Source organism: Nanorana parkeri, unplaced genomic scaffold, assembly GCF_000935625.1.
Source record: "Nanorana parkeri isolate BGI_ZX_2015 unplaced genomic scaffold, ASM93562v1 scaffold177, whole genome shotgun sequence".
Lineage (NCBI taxonomy): Eukaryota > Metazoa > Chordata > Amphibia > Anura > Dicroglossidae > Nanorana > Nanorana parkeri.
In genome coordinates, this window is record NW_017306445.1 from 899,453 (window position 1) to 924,956 (window position 25,504).

The window sequence follows — 25,504 nt, forward strand, 5'->3', positions numbered from 1 at the left end:
AGCCTTTTGGAAGTTTTGTAGTACATTGTTTTTTTAAAAGGTCTATATATCAGACCGAAATGAGGAACAAGTGAGGGGCAAGAGTACCAGATAAATGTGGATGTAAAAGAGGCACTGTCCCTCCTCATGAAGGATAATTGGAAACTATGATTTTCCCATTCCAGCTCCCCTTGCTCCGCCCAAAAAAACACCTATTCTTCATTAAAGGAGAACTATGAGGTGAGTGACAATGAGACTGTCACAGGTCGGCTCAGTAGATCGGGATGACGCCAGTATGTGTTCGCTCACCACTCGATCCCGGGATGACGCCGGTATGTGTTCGCTCACCTCTCGATCCTGTCACGGCTCTCTGCCGTGACAGGGGAGGGGCTGGATTCCCCGCTCCGATCCGTCAGCGCTGACTGGTGGATTGGACGGGGGAGGGGGTGGGTACAGCTGGCTCTGCCTCTAGATAAGCAGAGCCAGCTGTCAGTCACGCAGCTGGGCGGATCCCGGCACAATTGTCGGGATCCGCTTCAGCTGCGGCGTCTCAGTATACCGCGAGTAGCAGCGCGCGGTATACAGCGGCGTCTCAGTATACCGCGAGATCCAGCTCTCGGTACACTGAGCCTAGGGTGACGGGAGGACGCTAGTTTGTGTCCTCCCGTTACCCTAAGGAGAACTATGGGGAAAAGACTTAACCCCATAGTTCTCCTTTAACATCAATATTACTCAGCTAGGCTAGGAGGGAGCAGGTTGTGATCTCTTTGTAGCTGATGTTTCCCCCACTACTGACTTATCATGCTTTGTTCTATACTGGGGTGTGGAGGTAGCAGTCTTACTAGAGACAGGGCTTTGCTTCCTAATGTCAGAGTTTCCAGCAAAGGGAACAGTAGGTAGCAGCTCCATGACATCATCAAATCTCACTCCAAATCTCCTGAGAGTAGCAGTGAGAGGCAGAGATGCCTTAGATCTCACACTGCAGATATACAGCTGTGAAGCTGTAGGCACCATGCCTACCAGGAATTGCACTGCTATTTTACAGGAGTAATTCAAGACAAAAGGTAAATTTGTTTCCTGTGCTCCTTGTTACATAGCAAACCTTCACCCATTGAGTTCAGGTCCACATTAAAGCTGGAGTGTGGCAATTAGGATTTTTTTTAAAATGTTTAAAAAAATAAAGCAATAAACCAATGGGTGTGTTAATATATTTGTTGTTTTCCGTCTCTTACTTAACTTGTTATATATAATAAAAAAAATAGGCATCATCAGTAGCTACCACTCAAACATTTGTTTTAATTCTTTGTAATATGCAAGAAAACTATTTTCTGAAGCTAATTGTTAGATATTGTGAACATGCTGCAGTTTTAAAATAGTCTTGGAAGAGTTCACAGAAATATCCTCCTTTTCTTGCAGTACTGCTTACACAGGTTATCAACTAGTTAAAAAAATGCAGTAATAGGATAAAGGAAACAAGCCTTAAAAGGCTCTCTGTTTGCATCACTGGTCATCAGACATCATGGAACAGCAGCACCTGGCCAGGTTGCTAAGATTCTTTTGAGCAGTGTGAGTGAACTGTGGTTTACGCTGCAGTGAGATTTAACTACAGGTTTGGTAGCAGATCAATGTGGACTGAATGCACCATAGACTGATTTAATTACATTGGATACATTTCTACTCAGGAAACAAAGAATTAGAAGAAAAACAGGCGGATTATATGAAACACAAAACTGTAGCATCCAAAATGACAATTTCTTAAAAGCCCAGAGGATTATGACTTTACAGCTACTAGGTCGCTGCTGTTTCTACGTATTCAGTAGCAAATCTATTATGGCAGAAATAAAGGGTGCCTTATCTCACGCTCATGGAATTGAATGTGTGAAAATCAAAGCAAGAGATAGAACTGCCAATTAAAACTGCAAAGAGAGGAGGAGAGCCATTATTTTACATATCGCTTTTACTAATCAGGGAATTTTCCTCTTCTTTTGAGAATCCTTTGAGTGTTATCTGGAAAGATAAAGTAGCATTGTTCAGTGTTTAGGCAATGGGCACTGATTGTCAACATGTTCTTCAAAGAAGTGACTCAAAATATCCGTCTCTCAGGTCACTACATCAATCTGCCAAGCCCATCGCTGTCGGGAAAGGCAAAGTTGGACCACACTCTAAGATGTTTATTTGGACCAGTGGCCGGTCCTCCTCATCATACAGACCAGATGAAAGAAGGTATGTGCCTTTTCACTTCTCTTATTTTGTAACTTTGCAATTGATCTTTTCTCTTATGATGTTCATCTTTGTTAATACTGGTTAAAAGTTACTCATTCAACACATGTTTATATTACCTGAGCTGTAAACTGGGTTTAACTTATGTAAAAAAAAAAGGAATTAAATACAATTCTTTAAATAAACTATAATGAAAATGTGTTAATCTTTTTTAGAAAAAATGTACTTTCTCTTACTCGTGTTGTATAGTATGTTGTTTTGTTATGTATGCCTGAGAGTAATTTAATAATAGCCTACAGGTGTGACCGACAGCAGTACTGTACATGTTTGCTATTGGCAGAATATTATACCATTGTTTTTTTAATAAACAAAGGTTTCATATAAAGCATTTTTTAAACTATGGGTCCATTCACACCAACCGCTGCGCAAAGTGCACATCGGTTGGTGTGCGGTGCTTGACATAGTGCCCATGTGCCAACCCTGCATTTTGCACTGCATACTTTTCTTTAGAACTTTATTGAAATGTTACAAGTGACATTTCATTCAATTCTATAGGCACATTGGAATTTTTTTTAGCACACACCACTTTTTTTTTTCTAGTCGAGTGAAGAAAGTTAAAAGTGCCAGCAGGACCTTTAGATCCTTGCATAAAAATATCCTCATTTAAAACATGATATATGTTCTAACCCTTTCCCGATCTCTGCAAGTAAAAAAAACATGCAGTGCTATAGTGATATGACTTAAAGGATACAATGAGAAATGTTCTGTACAAGCCCAAAGAAATAAGGAAGAATGTTATTTACTTTTTATTTTTTTTACTCAAGTTTTCTTTTGTTTTATAAGAGGTCTGCCTCAAGGAGTTCTGTAATAAAAATGTTAAACCAGCAAGCCCCGAAAATGCAGCACTAATTAATCAGGCACATCAGTATCACCAGGTATTGCACATCTGTCACAGTCACCATTGAGACAGATATATATTATCATAGGAATCATTTACAAACCAGTGCTCAGACCTTCTTACAGTTCCCTCACCCAACATGATCTTTAAAGGATAAGTTTACTTTTAAAAAGATGTTTTGTCCACTTCTTCCACCATCTTCCAATACCTCCAACTGCAGACCCGAGGTTAGGCGGTCAACTTCTTCATCCGCCATGGTCTATGCCAACCTAAACAGTGCTATAGCCATCTTCTTAAGCTGGTGGGCCACAAAACATTTCTCCATAGGCCCCAATGGAGAGGTTGTATCTCTACAGGCTTTTCCACTGGAATCTATGGAGGAAAAAAAAAACATTTTTAAAGAAACGTTATCCTCTGCATTTCAGTGCCTGTCAGGCAATCTCTCCATAGCTGTCTACAAAACAATCATTAGTACATCATTTATGTTAATTTCCTATTTATCAGCAATGATGAATTGAGCTTGGGTAAAAAAAATGAAACCCATTAAAAAATGTTTTTCAATGTCATGACATTCTCTTGAGCTCCACTGCTGTGATATCTTATCCACATGCGTGTGGAGTGTCACACACTTATATAGAAAATTTTATTTTTCTGCGTCAGTCTTGAATCTTTTTACAGTCACCATAAGTAAGTACAAGATTGAAAAGTCATGCACGTAGCCTAACATGTATAAAACAGTCTTACATTTTGTTTTCACACAGCTGTGTTTCAAGAATCGCCACTAATATCCCGTAGTTAGTTGTTGACTTTGCAACTTATCACAGTGATTGCAAGCTGCTATTTGAGTCTTAATTATCCACTACAGTTCACAATTGTTTTCAGTTAGCTGCAAAGCCCATAACCAGTCACATGATATGAGAAGTGATTAACAGTTAAATAATAGCACAATAGAGAAGTTTTCTTTGTGACCATATCTATTCTGATGGTATAGCATTGGTATATGTCCAGCTGTATATTTCAATGTACTTACATTAATTTAAAAAAAACTAAATTCCAAGGTTACATGCAACATTAAAACAGCAGAATAGGCTAACATTTAGAAAGGCATTACACTAATTTGGAAATAACTAACATGGTAGTATATGGCTATTACTAAAGTAAGTTTTGAAAGGTTAGGTTCTACTAAATGAGCATTGAATGTTAAAGTATTGAATACATTGCACTATTTGTTGGCCTTAATGGGAAGTGATCATTAAAACAAAAGCATACAGGTCTTTAACATCATTGGTTTAATGAAGGCCTGAGTTCAAATGATGATTTTGAAATGTTGATCCTGCAGTATGTTTAAATGTTTTAAAATTACTTTGGAACCCTTTTGTACAATAGTCTGTTAAGGATACAAAAGCTAGCGGGCAATGTACTTAAAAAAAATAGAACAAAGGGTAGCTGTAAATACAGTATATTCATAACATTAAATTGGTACTGGTCCAGGTTTTTTCTGATTTTTTTGTTCATGATGTGGAGGATAAAATAAAAAGTATTGTTGCCATTTTAGCTGAACATACAAAATGATATTATATATTCATGACAAGCCAAAAATATTTGTTTTCTAGTTGTGGATTAGAGCAGGGAGGGATTATAACTACTGTTGGGTTTATACTGCTATCAGGGTTCTTGGAGAGTTAGCTGAAAGGGGTTCTAACTAGGTACATACTTGGTACAAGTAAAAGTACTGATACTTTTCCAGCTACTAGACTAGAGAAAAACTCAAAAGTTAGGAGGCAGCTGTCATTTTTAAAGAGCATTGGCTATGGGGCTCCTGGGATTTGTGCATCTCTGTTTAAATGTATGATTTGTTTTATATATTAGCGATGCACCAATACCATTTTTTCCAGACCATGTACAAGTATCAATACTTGTCCTCAGAGATACCAATTACTGATATATTTTTTGTTTATTGTCATGTGACAGTTTTTTCTAAGACAGACTAATGATTTTATGACAGTGGTCGAGCCCCAGGGCCCTGTTGCAGCTGGGACCACTGCAAGCCTGGTAGTTCTCATGAAAATTCCAAGTATCAGCACTGGTATCTGAACTGGTATGTGTGCATCCCTAGTTCTAACCCTCTTTCACTTTATCCAAACATAAGAAAAAAAGTCTTGCCTGGACATACACTTTAAATAGAATTCTAAAATTCACTTGAATATTGACATACTGTATAGCTATAGGACTGCACAGAAACTCTCATAACATTGGACAGTTAAATGGCATGAGAAATTGAACGATTTTGATAAAATATAAGGGACTTATAAGGCACTTATAAATATAAGGCACTTAGACCATGGAACTGGCATGTCCCCCTCCCAATGACTTGCAGCAGGCAGCACCTTACTACACATGTGTGATACAGGGCTGAAGGGATGTGTAATATATACCCCAGCAGGCTGCGGGCAGGGGATTGGTGGGACTAGGCAGAGGGTATGTTGTCTTCGTCTAGGAGACAAATATGGAACTAGGAGCAAGTACTTGCAGAAAGCAGTACTTGATGCCTCCCCTCCCCCAAATGGGGGTTATGATTAAGCCATGTTACATTTTTGAGTCAAGATCTGATTATTTCCATGAAAAATGAGTAAACACATACACAGTTCCGCGATTTGGAATGCTCACACCTACAGTGTTGTCATATATAACAATAATGGGAGTATCTAGTGAGCATTATTTCATTGCGCAGCACTGGCTGCTTATCTCTTAACCTAAAATAATGCTTTTGTGTGTGATTTTATCCCAACAGCTATAACAACAATTTTGGTTTTCTAACATTACTACGCTTTATTTCTTTTCTAATAAAGTATACTTGTATAGCGATTAATGTGTTCTTGCTGACCCTTTTACAAGCTGTAATATGATTATATACCCTTCAGCAAATCTGTACACCAAGTCACATATTTTTGGCCCTCTGCTGTTGATTTGTTTTCTTTCATCAAGTTTATTTTTTTTAATGTGTTTTTTCACTCCACTGTGATCTTTCTTGGGCTAAGGTCTGTTCGGCTCTTATGCAAAGATCTGATGAGACATCCATGCCTTCCGCCAGAATTTTCTGTCAAGAAGTTGGTAAATAAATAAAAATTCCTAGCCAAAGGGCCAATAGTACCACACTTTCACTTGGATGTGTCCTTTAAATGTGTCAGCATATGACACATTTTAGGATTGTGGGCCACCTGTAGTCCGGCTGGAATGTTAGTTCAACCTTTTATAATAGCGTAGGGGAAAACTAAGGGGTCTATTCACTAAGCTGCCATAGGCAGCCGAGTGAATAACTGACCTAAAGCGAAGTGAGCCGAACGCTGTTCGGCTAATCACTTCAGGCTGGTAAGGCTGATTTCAGCCGTATAGCGGCTGGAATCAGCCGTACATCAGCTGAAATCAGCCGTACATCGGGTGGCTTCACGTGGCTTCAGGTCGGCCGAACATGCCCAAAATCTTAGAGATGCCGAACAGCAATGAGTGAATAGCCGAATGCCGCCACACGGCATTCGGCTCGGCTGTTCTGCTCGGTCCCTCTGAGGGACCGAGCAGAACAGAAAAATAGTTTAAAAAGTACAAAAAAATAAATAGAAAACAATTGTGCGGAGCTAGCAATGACAGCTAGCTCCGCCCAACAGTTTTCTATTGTCCGGCGGTTCTACTGCCGTCAAAAGAAAGAGAAAAAAACTCTCCCGGGCGCTACGGGAGTCTCCTGCTCCCGGCCGCATAGGAGAGAAACACTGCATTCTTTTTTTTTCTTTATTCTGACACGGAGCCGTGTCAGAATAGAAAAAAATTAAATAGTTTTGCCCATAGGAATGCATTGCTAGATTCCTATTGGCTATTTCAATTTGCAATAGCCAATAGTAAACTAGCATTGCACCCGCCCTCTGCCGGAGGACCTGATTGAGAACTGCAGCAGAGGGCAGGTGCAATGCTTGTTTACTATTGGCTATTGCAAATTGAAATAGCCAATAGGAATCTAGCAATGCATTCCTATGGGCAAAACTATTTAATTTTTTTCTATTCTGACACGGCTCCGTGTCAGAATAAAGAAAAAAAAAGAATGCAGTGTTTCTCTCCTATGCGGCCGGGAGCAGGAGACTCCCGTAGCGCCCGGGAGAGTTAGCTGTCTGGAGATCAGTGTCCCTGGTTAGCTGGTAACCAGGGACGCTTATCTCTCTGCAAGTGACCGGAGCCAGCCGTAAGATCACGGCTGGCTCTGCCCAGCTGTTAGAAGCAGGCTGTCTGGCCGGCCGCTCAGCCAGCTTCGGCTTTCAGCGCGGCTCAGCCGAGCCGAGGCATATGCCTTCGGCTCGACTAAGTTCGGGAGCTGTACGGGCTATTGTGAATAGACCGTACAGCAGCCCTTCGGTTCTACTGAACCGAAGGGGTCCTGGGGCCGTAGCTAGCCGGCTAGATCCTTTGGTTGCTTCGTGAATAGACCCCTAAGTGTGAATACACATCACTTTAACCGCACAGCTACACATACGGAAAAAAAGAATATTTAGAAAACAGAGTTATTATAAAAGGCACTGAGGCTGTGTTGATCATATAGATATATTGCTCTATAGAAAACCTATCAAAAAAAGAGCATATAACTGTAATGAACTATTCATCTTAAAAATGATGTCCTTGTCTATATAAAAATGAGTGTCCTGTTGGAAAGCGGGCACTTTTTTAACCAAAAAAATCTTATCTGTGTGGCCTAACCTTATTGGGTTAATGTGTTACTTCCCTTTTTTTACTAGGCCCCTGGATACGGTGCTTATTTTATGACATACTACAGAATGCAGCATTTTTTAAGATTGAGTGCAGACATAAGTGAAATAAGTGAAATAAGACAGTTTCAGTGCTGACACAGGAGAATCATCTTAGCAACTGGACATTGAGTGGTTTAAACATATCTAAACCCAAAAGCAAAAATAGAATATGTTGCGGCTTACAAATTTTTAGATGTTGTGGCTGTATTAGTTTTCTTTTTTAGGCTTTTTTTCCTTTTATTTTCACCTGGGGATCCCGCCGGTAAACTTGTTATTTTTCAGTTTCTTTGAACAAAGCAAGCTGTCCATCAAAAGTGGCAGATAGAGGATTAAAACAAACTATTTAACACTGACAGGGGTGCTTAAAATGGTCAGCTTTTATTCTTGTATATAAAACCTTTATCCCAAAAGAAGAAAAAACAAAATGGTTGCTGTAACTGCTTCAAAAATGTTAGCTGGAATTCAGCTATAATTTGTTAATCCAGTCCATTTATATCTGCTGGTCCATCTAACACTACCCTCTCCACAGGGTGACAATACTGCTGTCCAACGGTGGCTCTGCTGCTCCCCCATAGAATGGAGCCACCCTAAGGCAGGAAGTGTGTTATTGAATGGATCATCAGGTGAAAATAAGGGGAACAAAAGCCTGAAAAGGAAAACAAATGCAGCCATCACATCTAAGGATCTCTAAGCTATAATATATCATTTTTTTTGGTTTTGGGTTTAAATAAACTTTAATTAGTACAAACACTAAAGAATAGGTGCTTATAGGGGAAGAATGTGAGATGAACAGACACTCATGACCCCTGACGCTGACATGTGAGAATGACTCCTAACTCTGACATGCGAGACTCACACACGAGACAGACTTCTTACATAGGAAGCTGATTTTTTTGCATGCAAAGCTGACTACTGACATATGAGGATGACTAGTGACATTGAGGCAGACTTCTGACATGCAAGCATTACTATTGATATAGAAGGCGGATTACTGATATGTGAGACAGACTACTGAAATGGGAGCATGATTTATGACAAGTGACAATGACACCTGATATATGAGTATAACTCTTGTTGTTGTTATAACTAGTTGGCAGCTAACCACTGAATAAATAGTAAAAGCACATAGGAGCCCTGACAAGTAGTTACTAAAGACCTGACTGTGAATTGCAGAATAAAGTTGTAGGTCCTACAACGAGCCCCATACGGATCACCTGCAATCCCATTTACAATATGTGTGTCATAGAAGCCAGCTAATTAAGCCCTTAAGTAAAGTCATTTTCAGGGTCAGGATTAAGGGAGAGGGGGAGATTGTGTTAAAAGGGGTATCAGTAAACACCAATTGGGTGCCTGCTTTCAAGCAGGCCTTCCAAACAGCCATTCCATTTGGACTACTTCATACATACAAACATATGAGGGCTGATTTACTAAAGCAGTAAGGCATGTTCACAACCCTAAGTAAAAATTCCCTTTTAAAGTGAACATTTCCTTGCAAAGTTAACATGTTTTCATGTTTTCTCCTTTAACATGTTTTCTCCTTTAGTAAATCCATAGTTTTCTGCTGTTAGGACCCATTTACACAATTTTAAATGGACTTTCAATGAAATACAGCACACTTAAAACTTAACAGTTTTTTTTAAAATGCAATGCACTACAACAGATAGCTCACATCTGTACTTTGTGGTCCACTGCAATGCAACAGTGTTGCAGCGAATTGTGTAGATGTGTTGGAGTGCCATTTAAAGTAAATTGCACTACAATGCACCACACTGTTTCATGTGTTACTGTGTGTTGCAAAAATACACAGTATAAATTTGCCTTTCACTGCACATTACCGCAACACACTACTGTGAACAGACCCTCACAGGCATAAGGGGCTGATTGCTGCTTTGTTGACAGGCTGCCCATTCTGACCTCCAAAACTTTCCAAGACACTATCATCCACTTCTGTGCAACATAAAATGCTGATTAACCCTTTTGCTGCCAGCAGTGTATGCCATATGTTGCTGTCAGCAGGACCCTGTAAACAGACACCCGGGGGCTAGTCTGTTTACCAGTTGGCTTTACACAGGAAGTGATTCTGGCAGCTGAAAAGCCACCAGATCACTTCCACAGGCCAGTAAACAATGCCCCCTGACACCCTTTGCCTTGTTTCTGGCCCGGGATCAGCATCACGTGTGTGAGCAGGTAGCGGGGAGAGAGAACAATGTCCATTTACTGATCTCCTCCTCACTAAATGAAACTGGAAGCGACACTGATTGCATCACTCCTGGTTTCTGAGCTGTCATTCCCCAGCTAGAAAAGACAGGGAAGCAGCTGATGAAGCACAATCTGTTCTTCATCAGCTTAATTTCAGTGCAAAGGTGACATTAGATCCCTAATGTCACCTTAAAGAGAACCTGTCACCTCCAATATGCTATGAGATTGTGAACTCTTCTTTTGTGATAACAATGAAGTTACATAAAAAAAGCTTAAAAAATAAAGTTAAATAAAATATGTTTAAAAGCACCCAAAACATTTTTTAATTCCCCATCCCCACGCGCACAGTAATGCAAACATGCGTTGGGTGTCCCTATGTAAAAAAACAACGATTGTGCCACACCTGTTAGGTATGAAGTCCAAGGACTCACCAGCACTCCAATGTAAACATGAAGAAGGGACAGATTTATTGACACATATTTGTCATAAATGCAAGCGCTTTCGGGGCCTCACAAGGTCACCTTCATCAAGCTCATTCTTTTTTAATTCACACAATTTGATATTCAGAATGGGCACACATTTATAAAGCACAGGGATGTGTGCTCCAAATATGCTTAGTTATCCACTAGCTTTGGGACTCTGAATCAAGCGGAGTTCTGTTCTTTTGAAAGGGAGATAAGAATAAAGAAAAGCATACATAAGAACCCGGTCATGTGACCAGTCAAAGTCATGTGAATAGCCTCTTTTCCACTCATAAAGTGCTCTGCTGTGTGCAGAAAGAATCCGTTAGGTACCACAGGCTCCACAATGCCGCCTGTATTTTATGAATAGACTGCTAAATGCAGGCCGTGGTGTGTGTAACCTTGCAAAGAATAACAGATTTCTACTCCTATAGTAAATCAACCCCAATATGTCCACGCAGAATTGTTAGTGGTGATCTGTAAAATGTAGTCCCTAGTGGAGAAATTAGAGGAGCACATTGTGAATGAATAAAGAGACTTGTACATCCACTATTCATCCCATGTCTTGTTTATAGCCTGTAATGTCTTATCCCTGTAATACTGGCTGAACACAGTAGCAAATTGGCTTTCCAGTTTACTCAGTGTTCACATGCTTGTTGTTTTCACTTTATACAAGGATTTGACTTTGCAGGAATGCGCCACAGTTCTTCCAACCCTAATGCGGGGGGCATTAGTTTTTAACCTCTCTTCAGTGCTACCAATGCAATTTACATTTACTGTTTTTCTTTCTTTGCTTTGTCTTCTAGTCTCACATTCTTTTTTCCAAACGCATATGCTTTGCTTTTTAATTCAATTCTAAATCTTATCTTTCTTTTTTTTTAATCTTTCTCTTTTTTTTTAGTTTGGTTAGTTATTGATATACAGTAAATGTGGTGTTCTTACCAGTAGACATGTAAACCTGGTAAAAATGTGTTTGGTTTTGTTTTGGATCCATTTTTATTGTTTTGTTTTCGTTATATTCGGATCCACTTGTTATTCGTATTCAGAACAGAAATTAATTTTTGTTTTGGACATTCGTATGGCTTTTTTAAAAAAAACAAAAAAACTTCAATTTCATTGAATTAACTAATGAGAAAACAGTGACGGGTCCCCGACCCCCAATTCATACCAGCCCTTAAGGTCTGGTAGGGATTTTAAGGGCGGGCTCCACACCCAAAAAAAAGTGTGTGCTTCCTCCTAAAATCACTTACCAGACCCTGAATCCGGGTAGTGACCTAGCAAAGCAGGAAAGGGGGGTGTACGAGCTTGCGCCCCCCCCCCCTGCTTTAGGGTAGGGTGGGGTCCCCATGTTGATGAGGACAAGGCACTCATCACAACCCTGGCCCAGTCATTGGGGGAGTCTGTGGGCAGGAGGGCTTATAGGAATTTTGGGGCCTTTATCAAATGTCATCTGTAATTGTTACCCCCACTCATTCACCAAATAAACATTTAGTAATAAATAAACACAAAACACAGTTTTTGACAACTCCTTTATTAAACAAAGACAAAAACAAAAAGAAGTCCCACTATGTAAATCCAGCATCGATCACGTCATCCAGCAAAATAATCCTTCTGATCCTCGATGCCGGACGCCTGCGGACCGAACAACACAAGAAAAAACACAGCTCTCCACCTCGCTGAATCTTTGTTTACATCGGGCATTGGGCGAGAAATAAACAGTCTGCTATTGGCTATTTCAAATTGCAATAGCCAATAGCAGACTGGCTAATACACCCGCCCATGCCTGATGTCAATCCGGAGAGGAGAACCTGAGAGATAACTTTTTATCACAGGTCCACTCCTCTGCGGGAGCTATAACCATCCTGCTATTGGCTATTTCAAATTGCAATAGCCAATAACAGGATGATTATTGCTTCACCCACTGCATGCTGTTAATCAGCAGAGGAGTGGACCTGAGAGAGAACTTTCACTATCAGGTCCACTCTTCTGCAGATTTACAGCAGGCAATGGGTGGCAGCAATAGCCAACCTGTTATTGGCTATTTCATATTGCAACAACCAATAAAAGGCCGGCTATTGCTCCTCCTACTGCTGTCTTTCAATGATGCTGGAATGTCCAAATCCACGAAAATTTGTTCGAATTGACTTTTGGCACAAAACCAACATCTTGGGTTTTGGTGGGAAGTGGGGAAGGAGACATCTTTTCACCAATCTCCTCCCTGCTGTATAGGACCAGAAGTGACTTTGATTGCATTATGTCATTGCTCGGCTGCAGAAGCCAGGAAATAAGCTATTGGAGCGCAGCCTGCGCTCCAATAGCTTATTTGGAGTAAAAAGGTGACATTAGGAGTCTAATTGACATGTAATGTCACCTAAAGAGTACCTGTCACCACTAGCATGCTATTACATAGGGGGCTTGTAAGCCCCCTTATGTGATAGCAATTAAGTAAAGTTAAAAAATAAAATAAAAAATAAGATGAAATAAAATAAAAGTAAAAAAAAATACATTGTTAAAGTCCCCCGCCCCTTGAGGGCGGGCATATTAACGTGAACATGCATTTGGTGTGCCTACGTACAAAAACGACGATTGCGCTATACATGTTAGTTATCACAGCATGAGAGCAATAATTCTAGGGCCAGTATTCATGGATGGATATCTCTAAACTGATCACCTGTACTGTCTTTTAAAGCGTTGCCTATGGACAATTTGGGGTACTGTATTTTGTCCCCGTTTCACGGACGCACGCAATTTTTAAACAGGGCATGTTGGGTATCTACTTATTTGTCGTAACCTCATCTTTCAAAATTAAAAAAAATGGGTATTATATTGTATTTTTAGGCACTAAAATTAACAAAGGGACAATAAAGTCACAAATCTTTTCCTCCCCCTGCCATGCTGCTTTAAGGACTTTCCCTAAATGATGCCTATTGATCCGATCATCTTCTTCCTTCCACTTGTATTCAGAAATCCCTCCAGCGCTGGTGCCTGTCTTTGATCCAACGCAGACTGCTGTGTCTTATGTGTCCCACGGTGTTTGTCTGACGTGCACGCTCCCGGCGTGCATTGACTTACACTGAGTTTCTCCTCTTCTCCCAGCCAAACATCTCTACTGCGCATGTCCCTGCACCATCATCCTGCTTGGCCGCTCGAGAAGCTCCATATCTTCAGACAGTGCGAGCGGCGGTCTTTGTTTTCAGAAAATATATAATTTTGGGATTTTTAAAATCAATGTTCAAGCTTAAAATGTGGATTATAACATGTGTGCAAAAACGCAAAAAAGTCCTTGGCATTGAAAGGTGTCGAAATGACTGTTGATATTTTCACTATTTAATTTGCTAAAGCACAGTGTATCAGCAAAATAACATTTTCATTTTTTTTTTCATCCTCTTCTGCATCTTAGTGCTACTAACCATTTACTGCCTTATAGAAACATTTTTCTTTCTACATGCATGCGCTGCAAAGAGGGTTGTATGTCATTTCTCAGGATGGGTTTCCTGATCGTGATAACAGTGGACCATTTCTGCATAATGTGTCTCCACTGGAAGCCTATATGACAGAGTGGCAATATAGGAGGTGTTAGGGGACAGAACATTGTCACCCTATACAGAAGGTGCTTAAACAAGAAGCTTCATTGTAGAACAAAGAAAACTTTATTAACCCTTGCAGTGGGGCTACCTCCCCAACTGCAAGGGTTAACTGCTCAATTTTGTCTAGGTGCTAAAAACAATTATTTTCTTTAAAACTGTTGAGCTGGCTCCCTGCTTCTCTGGTATCTGAAGCCTGTCTCCTCCTACAGAACATTCAAATGTTTCTCTGTGTTCTCATGTCTATACACTGTGTATAGATGTTGATAGATTTACAGGCCCTTAGACTGCTGCAGAGGAGGGGGACAGAGGCCACTCTAAGAACAGGCTGGCTCTGCAGTTCAGGTGAGTGTAACTTTTTTTTTAAAGCACCTAGACAAAAATGAGCAGCTTACCCTTGCAGTTTGGGGGTAGCCTCACTGCAAGGGTTAAATGAAGTTTTGCCCAGAGTTCTTCATTAAGTCCTTTGATTTTGAGTATATTTAGTAAACATTGACTCTGGCTGCACTTTGTTTGGAGAATATTTGGTTGTTGTTTAATTGACAGCAATGTTATTGACTTTAATGTTTTTCCTGCTAAGGTGATTGTATCATGATTGTACAATAATATGCAGAGACTCAAAATATCAAAACAAAGGGGCATTGTGGTCATTCTTTTCTTGCAAAAATCACTAGGATTATATCTGTCAGAATGAAGTCTTTCTGAGAACAATGTTGGACAGGGCACGTTGCATTCCAAAAATGTTATAATGCTTTAATTGTAAAGAAACTAGCTTGTTTAAGTCATTGGCTTAGTGGCATACAACAGTTAAGATGAATTGTAGAGCAAACTGAATCATTTTTGGTCATTAGCACTACAAGTCTATGTGAGGATACTTGTGATGAGGAGTGTGCTTTTCACTCACCTATGCCAGCAAAGAGCGCTGGTGTGGAAAGCAGGAAATGCATTTCCATTAATGGGCTACTCAGATTAGTGCCTTGCAGCAATGCACAGTAATACACATATTTTACTGCCCACACATGGCAATGCACTTACTACATTGTGGTGTGGTGCCTCATACTATACAACAGCAAAAAGTTTCCCAGCACTTTCACCAGCCAGCATGCCAAAAAAACCTGTCTAACTGCTAAGGTTAAACACAGAGGTTTTAGATACACGTCTTCTGCAGAATATGTGAAAGCCGCACCACCTTGTCAAGGCACCTCTGTGTAGTGAGGTCCTTACTCTATCCTATGAGAGTCTCCATCTTGGAGCACATGTAGCAAAAGATAAAATTGGGTGCAGGTTCGCCAGGAGGCAGCCCAACCTCCTTAAAGACACAGGGACACACAAGGGACTCTGCACATCACAACGACCCCCAGTGTGTCACTGGACCAAATCAGTCAAGCAAAACAAATGGCAAATGCACTCATCAACTCATAAACAGCTTTGAATCAAGGTGCACATGGAAGGGCTTTATACAGTACAACAGCAAAAAGTTTCCCAGCACACTCACCTCACATCTTGGAGCACGTGTAGAAAAAGATAAAATTGGGTGCAGGTTCGTGTATCTAAAACCTCTGCTTTTAATCTTAGCGGTTACACAGGTTTTTTTTGCATGCTGGGAAACATTTTGCTGTTGTAAAGCCCTTCCATGTGCACCTTGCTTCAAAACTGGTTATGAGTTGATGAGTGCATTTGCCATTTGTTTTGCGTGCCTCATACTATAACATGTCAATGCACCGCAGGGTACCACAATACACATGATGTGCAGTGCAATAAAAAAGGTGCATTTCCAGTTTTTAATACATCAAGATGCACTGTCAGCCTATTCAATATAAAGTGTATGTATAACCAAAACTCATTTTGGAAGGGGGGATTGATTAGAACTCCTGTCAGGTTTAACTGCTATTGGATGCTCTATTGAAGAGATTCTTTTACTTTTCCTATTGCAGATTTTCCCTCTCTTCTTGTCTAGGAACAGGTTGTCCCCTAAATGGGATGTGAGGTGCAATCTCTCCAGCAGGGCCCTGAATAGCAGAAAAACATTTTCCTGTTCTATAAATAACTAAAAAAAAAGTGGGATATAGAGACACTTTATCGGGCTGCCTTAAGCTGTACACTGTTATGCACTGTATTACATTGCTTTAGAGGGTAATTCCACTTTCCCAGGTGAATTTGGGAAAATGGAATTAGCCCTACCAATCTGCCCCCTCTCCCACTGCTCTTACCCAATGGCAGACCTAAGAAACAAAGGGCCCCGGTGCAAGATTTTTTCTTGCCCCCCCCCATGGGCCCCCCAACCGTCTTGGGCCCCGGGCGGACGCACCGGCTGCACCGGCGGTAGTTCCGCCACTGCTCTTACCTTTGAATGAATGCTGCTTCCCCTCCGCAGCTCCCTGTGTATGGCCCGTACACTGTATGCATTGTCGCAGCCCAGTGCTAGGAATTTCAAATTTCCCTCACAAATGCAGAGCATTTATTGGTAAGCACAGTCAAGTGACTATGCTGACCAATGAGTGCTCACCATTTGCAAGTGTAATTTAAAATATATAGTGCAGAGCTGTGAAGTGGAAGTAGCCTTTGTTCAAAGGTAAGAGCAGTGAGAGGGGGCAGAGGGAGAAGTTTGGTGGGGTAATACCATTTTCCCAAACTTGCCTGGGAAAGTGGAATTACCCTTTAACAGGATAATTTGAAGGGAGCCTAAAACAAAAGGGAATTTTAAGGCATTTCCAAGCAAAAATCAGTTAAAAAAACATGAAGATACAGTACTTTAAAAAGAAACACAAGACTTCCAAACGCTTTAAGAAAAGTATACCAGCAGGGTGGTAACAAAGAAACTATTTGTTTCCCTTGTAATACTGCTCTGTGTGAACTTATGTTTAAATTACAAAGAAAATTGTAGCAAACTAATTATCTACACAAGTAATCAATATCTAGAAAAAAAAGTTCTGTAGAAGTATTTTTTTTTTGTGAACATAATCTATGAAAACAGTAAATAAGTCTTTTTTTCAAAATCAACAAACAACAATTAGTTAATTAAAAATAGCGAGAACTTGCAGTCGTGGGGGGAGCATTCATTTTGATTATTGTGGTCCACGTACCATGTGTGCTGTTCACCCATTACTAGGAAATTACTGTGTATCTGCTTTTAATGAACTTCCGTACACTAATGGCTATGTCAGATGGGCGCTCTTTGTGCCGTGTCTGAATGAACTAAAACAGCAGCAATTAAATTCGAAGGAATTATGTAATATTTGTTTCAATGTTCTTCACCAGCATGGATGCAGGCAAGCATGCTAGCAGTTTCAGTATCATTTCTCATGCTTGTGAGAAATTCTGTGTTCTTTTATTGTAATATCGTTGCTCTAGTACACTGGCTAGATCCAGGAGGTGCACCATTGAGTTTACATTCACAACACACATGTTAAACAGCTTGAAGAGTTGTAGAGATGCAGAGTTGAAAGCATCCAGCTGGCATCAGCTTATATCATTTCCTGCTTTCATTTTTCATTTTTTAGCAGCTTGTTGATCGCTGTTCCTTAAAGCTCAATTTTACTTTTTTGATTTAAATCATATATATATATAGATATAGATATCTATATATCTATATCCATATATGTGTGTGTGTGTGTGTGTGTGTGTGTGTGTGTGTGTGTGTGTGTATTACAGGTGCACCAAAAAAAATGTTATATAATGACTTATGTGTGTGTGTGTGTGTGTGTATTCCAGGTGCATCAAAACAAAAGTTGTATAAAGACTTGAACTTTTTTTTTAGAAAGCAGCCACAGTCTAAGTAGAAAAGTATTTCCCCTGCCAGCATGCTGCAGAGAAGGACCCTACTCCTCGGTGTAGAAGCAGTGGTCTCTCTGCAGAGGTCTGACATTTTTCCGGCAGAGTCAGAGATAGATCTTTCTAATTAGCAGGGAGTGTGAGCTTTGCTGATTGCAGAGCTTTAGGACTGACTCAGCAGGGGATGTATCGGACCTCTGCAGGGATACCACTGCTTCTACACAGCAAGCAAAAGTCCTTTTCTGCATAGGGAACAGATGGCATGTAATGTCACAGCACTAGATCTTATAAAGGGCATGTAAGTGACCTGGCATCAACATCATCGGTGGGCCAGCTACAGAATCGCACAAGAAGCAATGCACCAATGACTTATCCTCTATTTCTGTGCAGCTATTTTGAATAGTTGAAGGAGAAGAGGTGCATTAGCATGTGGCAACATAGAAAAAAACAAGAAGGCAAGAGAATATAACTGTCTGTTTATTTGGTTTTTTTTGCTATGGTACATACAGTAATTTTCATAAGATGGGAAGGGGGGCATCATTTTCAAAACGGTATTTCTATCTGTGACCCCATACAAGAAAGTAGATTAAAAAAATTCCATTCCTGTGGCACCCATACAAGAAATGCCTAAACATTCCTCATGCTTCTAAAAATGTGGTGATTTTTTGCCTGTGGAGAGATTTTCCATCAAGTACTGTGCTAACAGGACAGAGTGGAAATCTCCACGATAGGAACACAGGTAGCAATAAAAATCTGAGCGATATCCTAATGATTCCCCATTCTGTATAGAAAATACAATAAAACTCTTGGAGTTGGCCTTTAAATATATATAATTTTTTTTATCATTTGGTTTAGTGTTTAATAACATTCTAGCCATATGTGTAAACATTTTAGTCACTAAAAAAACTAGAAAATAAATCATATGATGGCTGCATATTAAAGAGCAATATTGTCAAAAACACACTCGGTTGGTTTCGGGGTTAGGGATGGTCTGCCAGCTAGAGAGACTGGCCTTGATTCTCACCCAGCAATAAATACTGTGGACTCCTGGGTCTTTATGTAGTTCACTGCACAAATTCCATTTCTGGCCCTGCCAGGCCTATGCTCGGATCAAGGCTAGCATTAAATTTTAGGGGGGACCTCATGTTTTTTTCTCCCCATTTTTGGGGGTGGGTTCCTCCTTAAAATACCTACCAGACCTTAAGGGCCACACACTTTTTTTTTTTTTTTTTTACATGGGGTCCTTCCTCACTATTCCTACCAGACCTTAAGGGCCTGGTATGACTTTGAGAGGGGACCCCACACACTTTTTTTTACATGGGGTCCCTCCTAAAAATTCCTACCAGACCTTAAGGGTCTGGTATGACTTTTAAGAGGAACCCTATGCTTTTTTTTTTTTGCTTTTTTTTTAAATGATCCTTCCTTACATTCCTACCAGACCTAAAGGGTCTGGTATTGTTTGGGAGGGGAAACTGCACACTTTAAGAGTAAAAAAAAGTTTTAGTTTTTTTTGTTTTTTCATTGATTACTGTCCCCCAGAGCAGTACACGGAACCCCATACACCTTTTATGGCCAATAACTTATCAACATATAAGCACTCTTAAAGGGGACAATCATTTTCGAAAGTTCGACCCCTATTGACTTGCATTAGGTTTGAGTTCGTATTCAAACTTTTCGGCCGTTCGGGTGTTCGAATCCGAACCGAACATGGGGGTGTTCGGCCCATCACTACACTACATACTCACTGTATCTTGGAATTGTTAGACACACAACTAACCTTCTGTCTAAGGAAATTCTAGTAGATCTCATTCCATAGCCCAATGTTGCCAAAGCAAACAAACAAAGCAGCTATTGTAAAATAGAAAGGACAGGTTATATTGCAAATGTATATACATATATTTTATAAAGGTGTTTCGTCACTTATTCATGTGCACTGACAACACATCCCCTAAATTCAGACATATAATACCCATAAATAGAAATACTTGGAATTTTTAAGGTGTCAGGAAACATTCATATACAACATCATTGCTAAAAGACATATCTGTCAGTTGTATTTAAAATATTATCATAAAAAACACTATTAACTGTTTTGCTTTTATCTTTTATGGCTAACTTGTTTGTCTAATTCTTGTTGTTAAACCAAGGAAACTGGCCCAGTAGTAGTATTAATTATGCTTTTACTAAACAAGAATGCTGTGTATACAAACTACTTACAGTTACGAGAAAACAAAATATACAGCCTGCTACAAATATGCATACATACCCATACACACATGCACATGCTACTATTCCTTTCCTTGTCATGCAATAATATATATTCAATAGGATAGACTAAAAGTCACTTAGCTCCATTATAACTGGTCCACAATTTCTTGTAGTGTGGCTTCAGTGTTGTCCCATGGTGAAGTAAAGTCCCCCTTCAGCTTGTACTGCTGGTCTTTTTATTAAAGAAGTTTGGTAGGCAAAACTGATGTGGCCTTCTATTCTACTTCCCACACATTCACCACATAGGTTGTCTTGCTGTTCTTTCTCATTCTCTGTCTACGGTGGAAGAGAGTTCCACATAATCAGGTGTAAGATACCACTTAATACATTAAGGGCACATATACTGAACAGTATTTGTGCTGCGCTACCCCCTGCAGCTCCATGTGGGGAGGATTTTACTGCACGCATGATACTGTGACATTGACCTTTCCATACTATCTGAGTAAGCGTATAGAGCAAATATTTGTAAAATGTTACAAGAATTTAATTTGGATGGTAATTATTAACATTTATCTTATCATAGATCCCATCTTTATGTCTGAGGAAGTAGACTGAGTTCTACGAAACTTGTCACAAGCATATGTGCCCTTATCCTACAGTGTATGACATGGTATCTTAGACCATATTATGCAGAACTCTATTCCACCATAGACAATGAATGAGGTATAACAAAAAGACAATCCCCATTAGTATCAAATTCTATGTGTGTTAATAGTGTTTTTTTATGATTTATGTTGCAATTAAAACTGACAGATATGCCTTTTAGCAATGATGTTGTATGTGATTACTTCTTGACACCCTAAAAATCTCAGGTATTTCTATTTATGGTGTGGTATAGACATACATTTTAATAAGTCTGTACATCATGGGTACAACCTTTATTATTTTAGATAATGTAACTTTAAGTTTAGTGGTACTGTATATCATCATAAATCATTTTCCTTTCAAGTGTAATTAACAAACTATGGATCCCTTTCCAATGCAGTTAGCTTCCCCTTTCCAGTTACACACTATCTACAAAACCCTGACTGGCCAGTCCTCTTAGCATATTTATCATTCCACAGTATTGATTGAATGTGGTTTAAATAGGCAGTTTACAATTCTTCAGGCTGACATGACTGGTATATCCATTAGTTCATTTTATTTTCACCTCTGTTCACTACATAATATTAAACTTTCTAAACAACCAAAATAAGGATTGTGATTTCTGGCAAAGATGTATAATGCCTTATGGATCTGCTGTGTTATTTGTAGCTATGGAAAGAAAATATAGTAAAATGATGAAAATAAATTATATGTGAGCAAAGCGTTGACATTTTAGCATTTTCTATTGTGACTAAAGCTATAGCTACATAAAATTATGAAACATAGTATGTATAATACATCAGCTGCATATTTATTCATCCAGAATGATCTCAACTCAGCTCAGCATGGCTACAGAGCATGTATGGGGGGAATTATTCAGTTCGAGTGCATACTTAATTTAATTACAGCTAAGAGTCTGCATTAGGAGTAATGGCTTACAATATGCAAATGCTTCCCACGCATCAGTGAGCATCACGTAAAATAAGGAAATGCAAGGCAGACCCCTCCTATGAGAAAAGCAAAACATTGGTAGAGAGACAGACTGCAGAGAATGCTGTGTCTACAACATATATAATGCATTAGTTTCTATGTAAGCTTCAGAATAGACCAGACGCACTGAAAATTGACAATTTGTTTCATTTCTGCTGAGCAGTCTAGTTAATTGGTCAAAATAATAATAATGCAGTAAGTGTTGTGGAAAGCATTTTCAAGTAAACAGTATGCTAAGTTTTATGTTCAGTAAAGATCCTGGACAGTAACACATCAAGATTTAAATAGATGCCCAGCATTGTGCTGCCCTGCCCCTTCCCCCAGAGCTATCACATCATCAGGCACATCATTGTACATTACTAAGTTCAATTGCCTGATCACTGGTTACCTCTGCGTTTGTTGCAAACACTTTATTAGTTCAAAGAGATATGAAAAAAGTCCCAGAATGATAATGAATGCCTACTGAAAAGAAAGTATACTCTAAATGCCATCATTCAGCTCTAGTGTTATTGGAGTAATTGAGTTTACTGTGTTCTATAAACTGTAATGCAGTGCAATTTCTCTAAACAAGTCCCATTTACAAGATTTACAGGTAACTTCACATATGCTGATAATATATACACTGGGGCGGATTAATCAAAACTGGAGCAGACAGAAACTGGAGCAGTTGTCCAGGGCAACCAATCGGCTTCTATCTTCAGTTTGTTTGGTTAAGATTTGAAACTGAAACAGAGACTCTGATTGGTTGCCATGCACCGCTGCTCCAGATTTTGTCTGCTCCCCTTTTGATATATTCCCCTCAATGTATATATTGCACACACATGACTGTATTTCCTGGTTTGCATTGCTACACACTGATTATGTTTTACTACTCCTTCATACAATGCAAGTCATAAGGTGCCCACACACCTTGCAATAATCGTACTATAATCGTGGGAAATCCTGCGATCGTACGATTATCGCAAGGTGTGTGGAAGGTGTGCGACCTCTGCTACTGTAAGGTTGCATGACTTTTATCTTAGGAACATGTTCGAAAACCAGCCGAACATTGTATGATTTTCTGCTGGTTTGTGGCATGTTCGCAAGATAAAAGTCACACTGCCCGTTTAGCATTGCAGTCATCGGAAACCAGCGGGGCGGGCTTGCGATCATAGCAAGTACGATCTGCCTGTCCAAGATAGGCAGATCGTACGTTTTTTTAATTACCTTACAACCATCAAGAGACAGAGAAACAAAGTATATACTGATTGTGGTGCATGCGTTGTACAGTCCTGGTCATATGTAAGATGTTGAGATTAGAGCCAGGTGCCAAGATAATGTAACTCCAACACGCATAAGCAAGAGTTACGTCATCAGCAGATGCCCAGTGGGAGCTGCAAGAATATGAAGGACACGGAAGAAAAAGAGATAAAAATAGTGGTAGGACAGTGGGAAGCTCGTCTGCCCTTTCATTGCTGGAGGAAGGAACATCTAGAGGTCAGTGCGCCATATGTGCTTTGGCAAGGAAAGGATGGACACCTGCACTCCAAAGCAAGTTCAGTACGTGTTTATTAATGTACTAGTTGCAAGTAGAACACTCTAAACAACATTTCGGGGTCTCACAGGATCCCTTTCATCAGGCAAACAAGTCACTTGTTTGCCTGATGAAGGGGATACTATGAGACCCCGAAACATTGTTTAGAGTGTTCTACTTGCAACAAAAATGTTATAAAAAACACGTACTGAACTTGCTTCGGAGTGCCGGTGTCCATCCTTTACTTATATTTTGTCGGAAGCCACCCGCTGGCACCTGCTGCACCCACCCTCCATTTTTGGAGTAGAGGCTCTGAGTGCGATGGATACACGCACTATATGTGCTTCCCAGTCACCCTCCCTTTCCAGTTAAGTTTTTATTGCTGTCTGTGTCCCCACTGAGAGAGTTACCCTCTCTTTTTTTTGTATTGTGACTACTATCACTGAAAAAGAAAGTGAAGGGAAATCTAAAATTGTAAAGTTGTCCCCAAAACAATAAGCAAAGGGAAATCTTTTAATGGGGACACCTGTTTCAGGGACAACTGTCCAATAGGACAATTTCCCTCACTTTGGGAAATTTCCTCTGGAAAATAAAAGATAGTGTATGTATATATTTTTACACTGCAATACTATAAGGAATTTGAAATATGGAAACTGTCACATGTTATACTAAACATTGATGGCAGCAGGAAATCGGTCCTAAAATGGTTGCAAATATAATTAACAAAATCTGTACAACATAGCATTCACTGTTAAATCAACTGGTCATATCATAATGATATGATTCCCAAGATATTGAGCTTTAGCAATATCCTTCTTACTCCACCGTGTCCCTCAAGGAATAAGTGTATTGAACCAAAATATTAGGGCAATGAGAAGAGAAGAAGACGAAGAAGCAGGGAAGCAATGAAAGAGAAGAGAGAAAAAAGAACTATGAAAGTTAATTAAATAGAAAATTAAACAATTTATGACAGTACATACCAAATCAATTATGTAATATGGTGGAATACATGTCCATGAACCCTGGACAGATCCAATACTTTCCTCTGGTGGTCTTACAAGGCCAAATAATACATTTCTTAAAAGCTTAAACTACTGCAATTAAATATGATCACAGCACATCATATACAATGAGCTCTCATAAATTGATTATATTTTTGATAATGTAGATTTCTAGGAGTTTATTCAGTAAACTCACATGTAACAGGCAGTTTAGAATGTTAACAAAGTAATGGGCGAAAAGAAAAGCAGAGTTAACATCAACATGTTCATGCTCTTGTTCTTTTATCATCCCTCCATGAAGACCTAACTTTTTTTTATTCATCATCTCTGTTATTCACCAATAAATATTTCAATACATATTTTTAAACTAGTTTCTAAACCCGTATTAGTGTGCTACTGTATTGCCCTAATATTTCATAAAGCAAATATCACTTGTAGGGACATATTGTGACACTGATAGTCATTGATAGTTTAATTAATCAACCACAATTAAACTCAATAGCATCCAACCTATAAGTCAAAACTACACCCTTGGTTAATCACATAATAATCCCAATACATCATGTAAAGTTGGGAAGGTACAGGAAAGTAGAGGGAATACATTCATTATAATTCCTAATTAATCATTGTTATTATAGAGTTAATCCATCCATTTTTCTCACTAAATCTACACTCTTCCAAAACCAAAGGCCAATCAGTCATTCTATGATTTGCAACAAATGTATCACAGTTAATATAGTAGATAAAATGTTCCAAAGTCAAGTGCATGCAAGGGATGAATTATTAAACTGCACAAAAGTGGAATTGTTTGCTGTAGAAACCCGTTACGTTCCATTTTTCAATTACTGGATATGTGTCTTTTTTAACCTGACTTTTTAACTGTATAAGATTTAATAAACACTTTATGGTCATTGCAAAGAACTAGAGGACACTAATTGCGTCTGGAGGAAAAAAAGGTTTACCCTTTCAATACAGAAAGGCTTTTTCAAAGTAAATGCTGTAAAAAGGTGGAATAGGTTACCTCAGGAACTAGTTCTAGGCAGCTCAATTAATTGTATTAAACAAATGCTGGATGCATATTTAAATGCACAGAATATAACTGGATATATGGTAACAGGTGTCACTTATAAGTAGTGACACCAGAAATTGTTGATCCAGCAATTGCCTTAGGGAATTAGGAAGATTATTTTTCTCCCATTGGAGCAAATTGATTGACCATGAGTTATAAGAGGTTTTTTTTGCCTTCCT

The 25,504-nt window shown here is 39.4% G+C and overlaps 1 protein-coding gene across 1 annotated transcript in view; it reads left to right on the plus strand.

Annotated features, from left to right (window-relative positions):
• The first annotated feature begins 2,023 nt into the window (after positions 1–2,023).
• The window catches only part of KCNMB2 (potassium calcium-activated channel subfamily M regulatory beta subunit 2), a 71,940-nt gene continuing 48,459 nt past the window's right edge, over positions 2,024–25,504 (plus strand). Inside the window, exon 1 of the mRNA XM_018554898.1 lies at positions 2,024–2,202. Within this exon, the coding sequence (XP_018410400.1) occupies positions 2,024–2,202 (179 nt within the window). The remainder of the gene's footprint in view (positions 2,203–25,504) is intronic.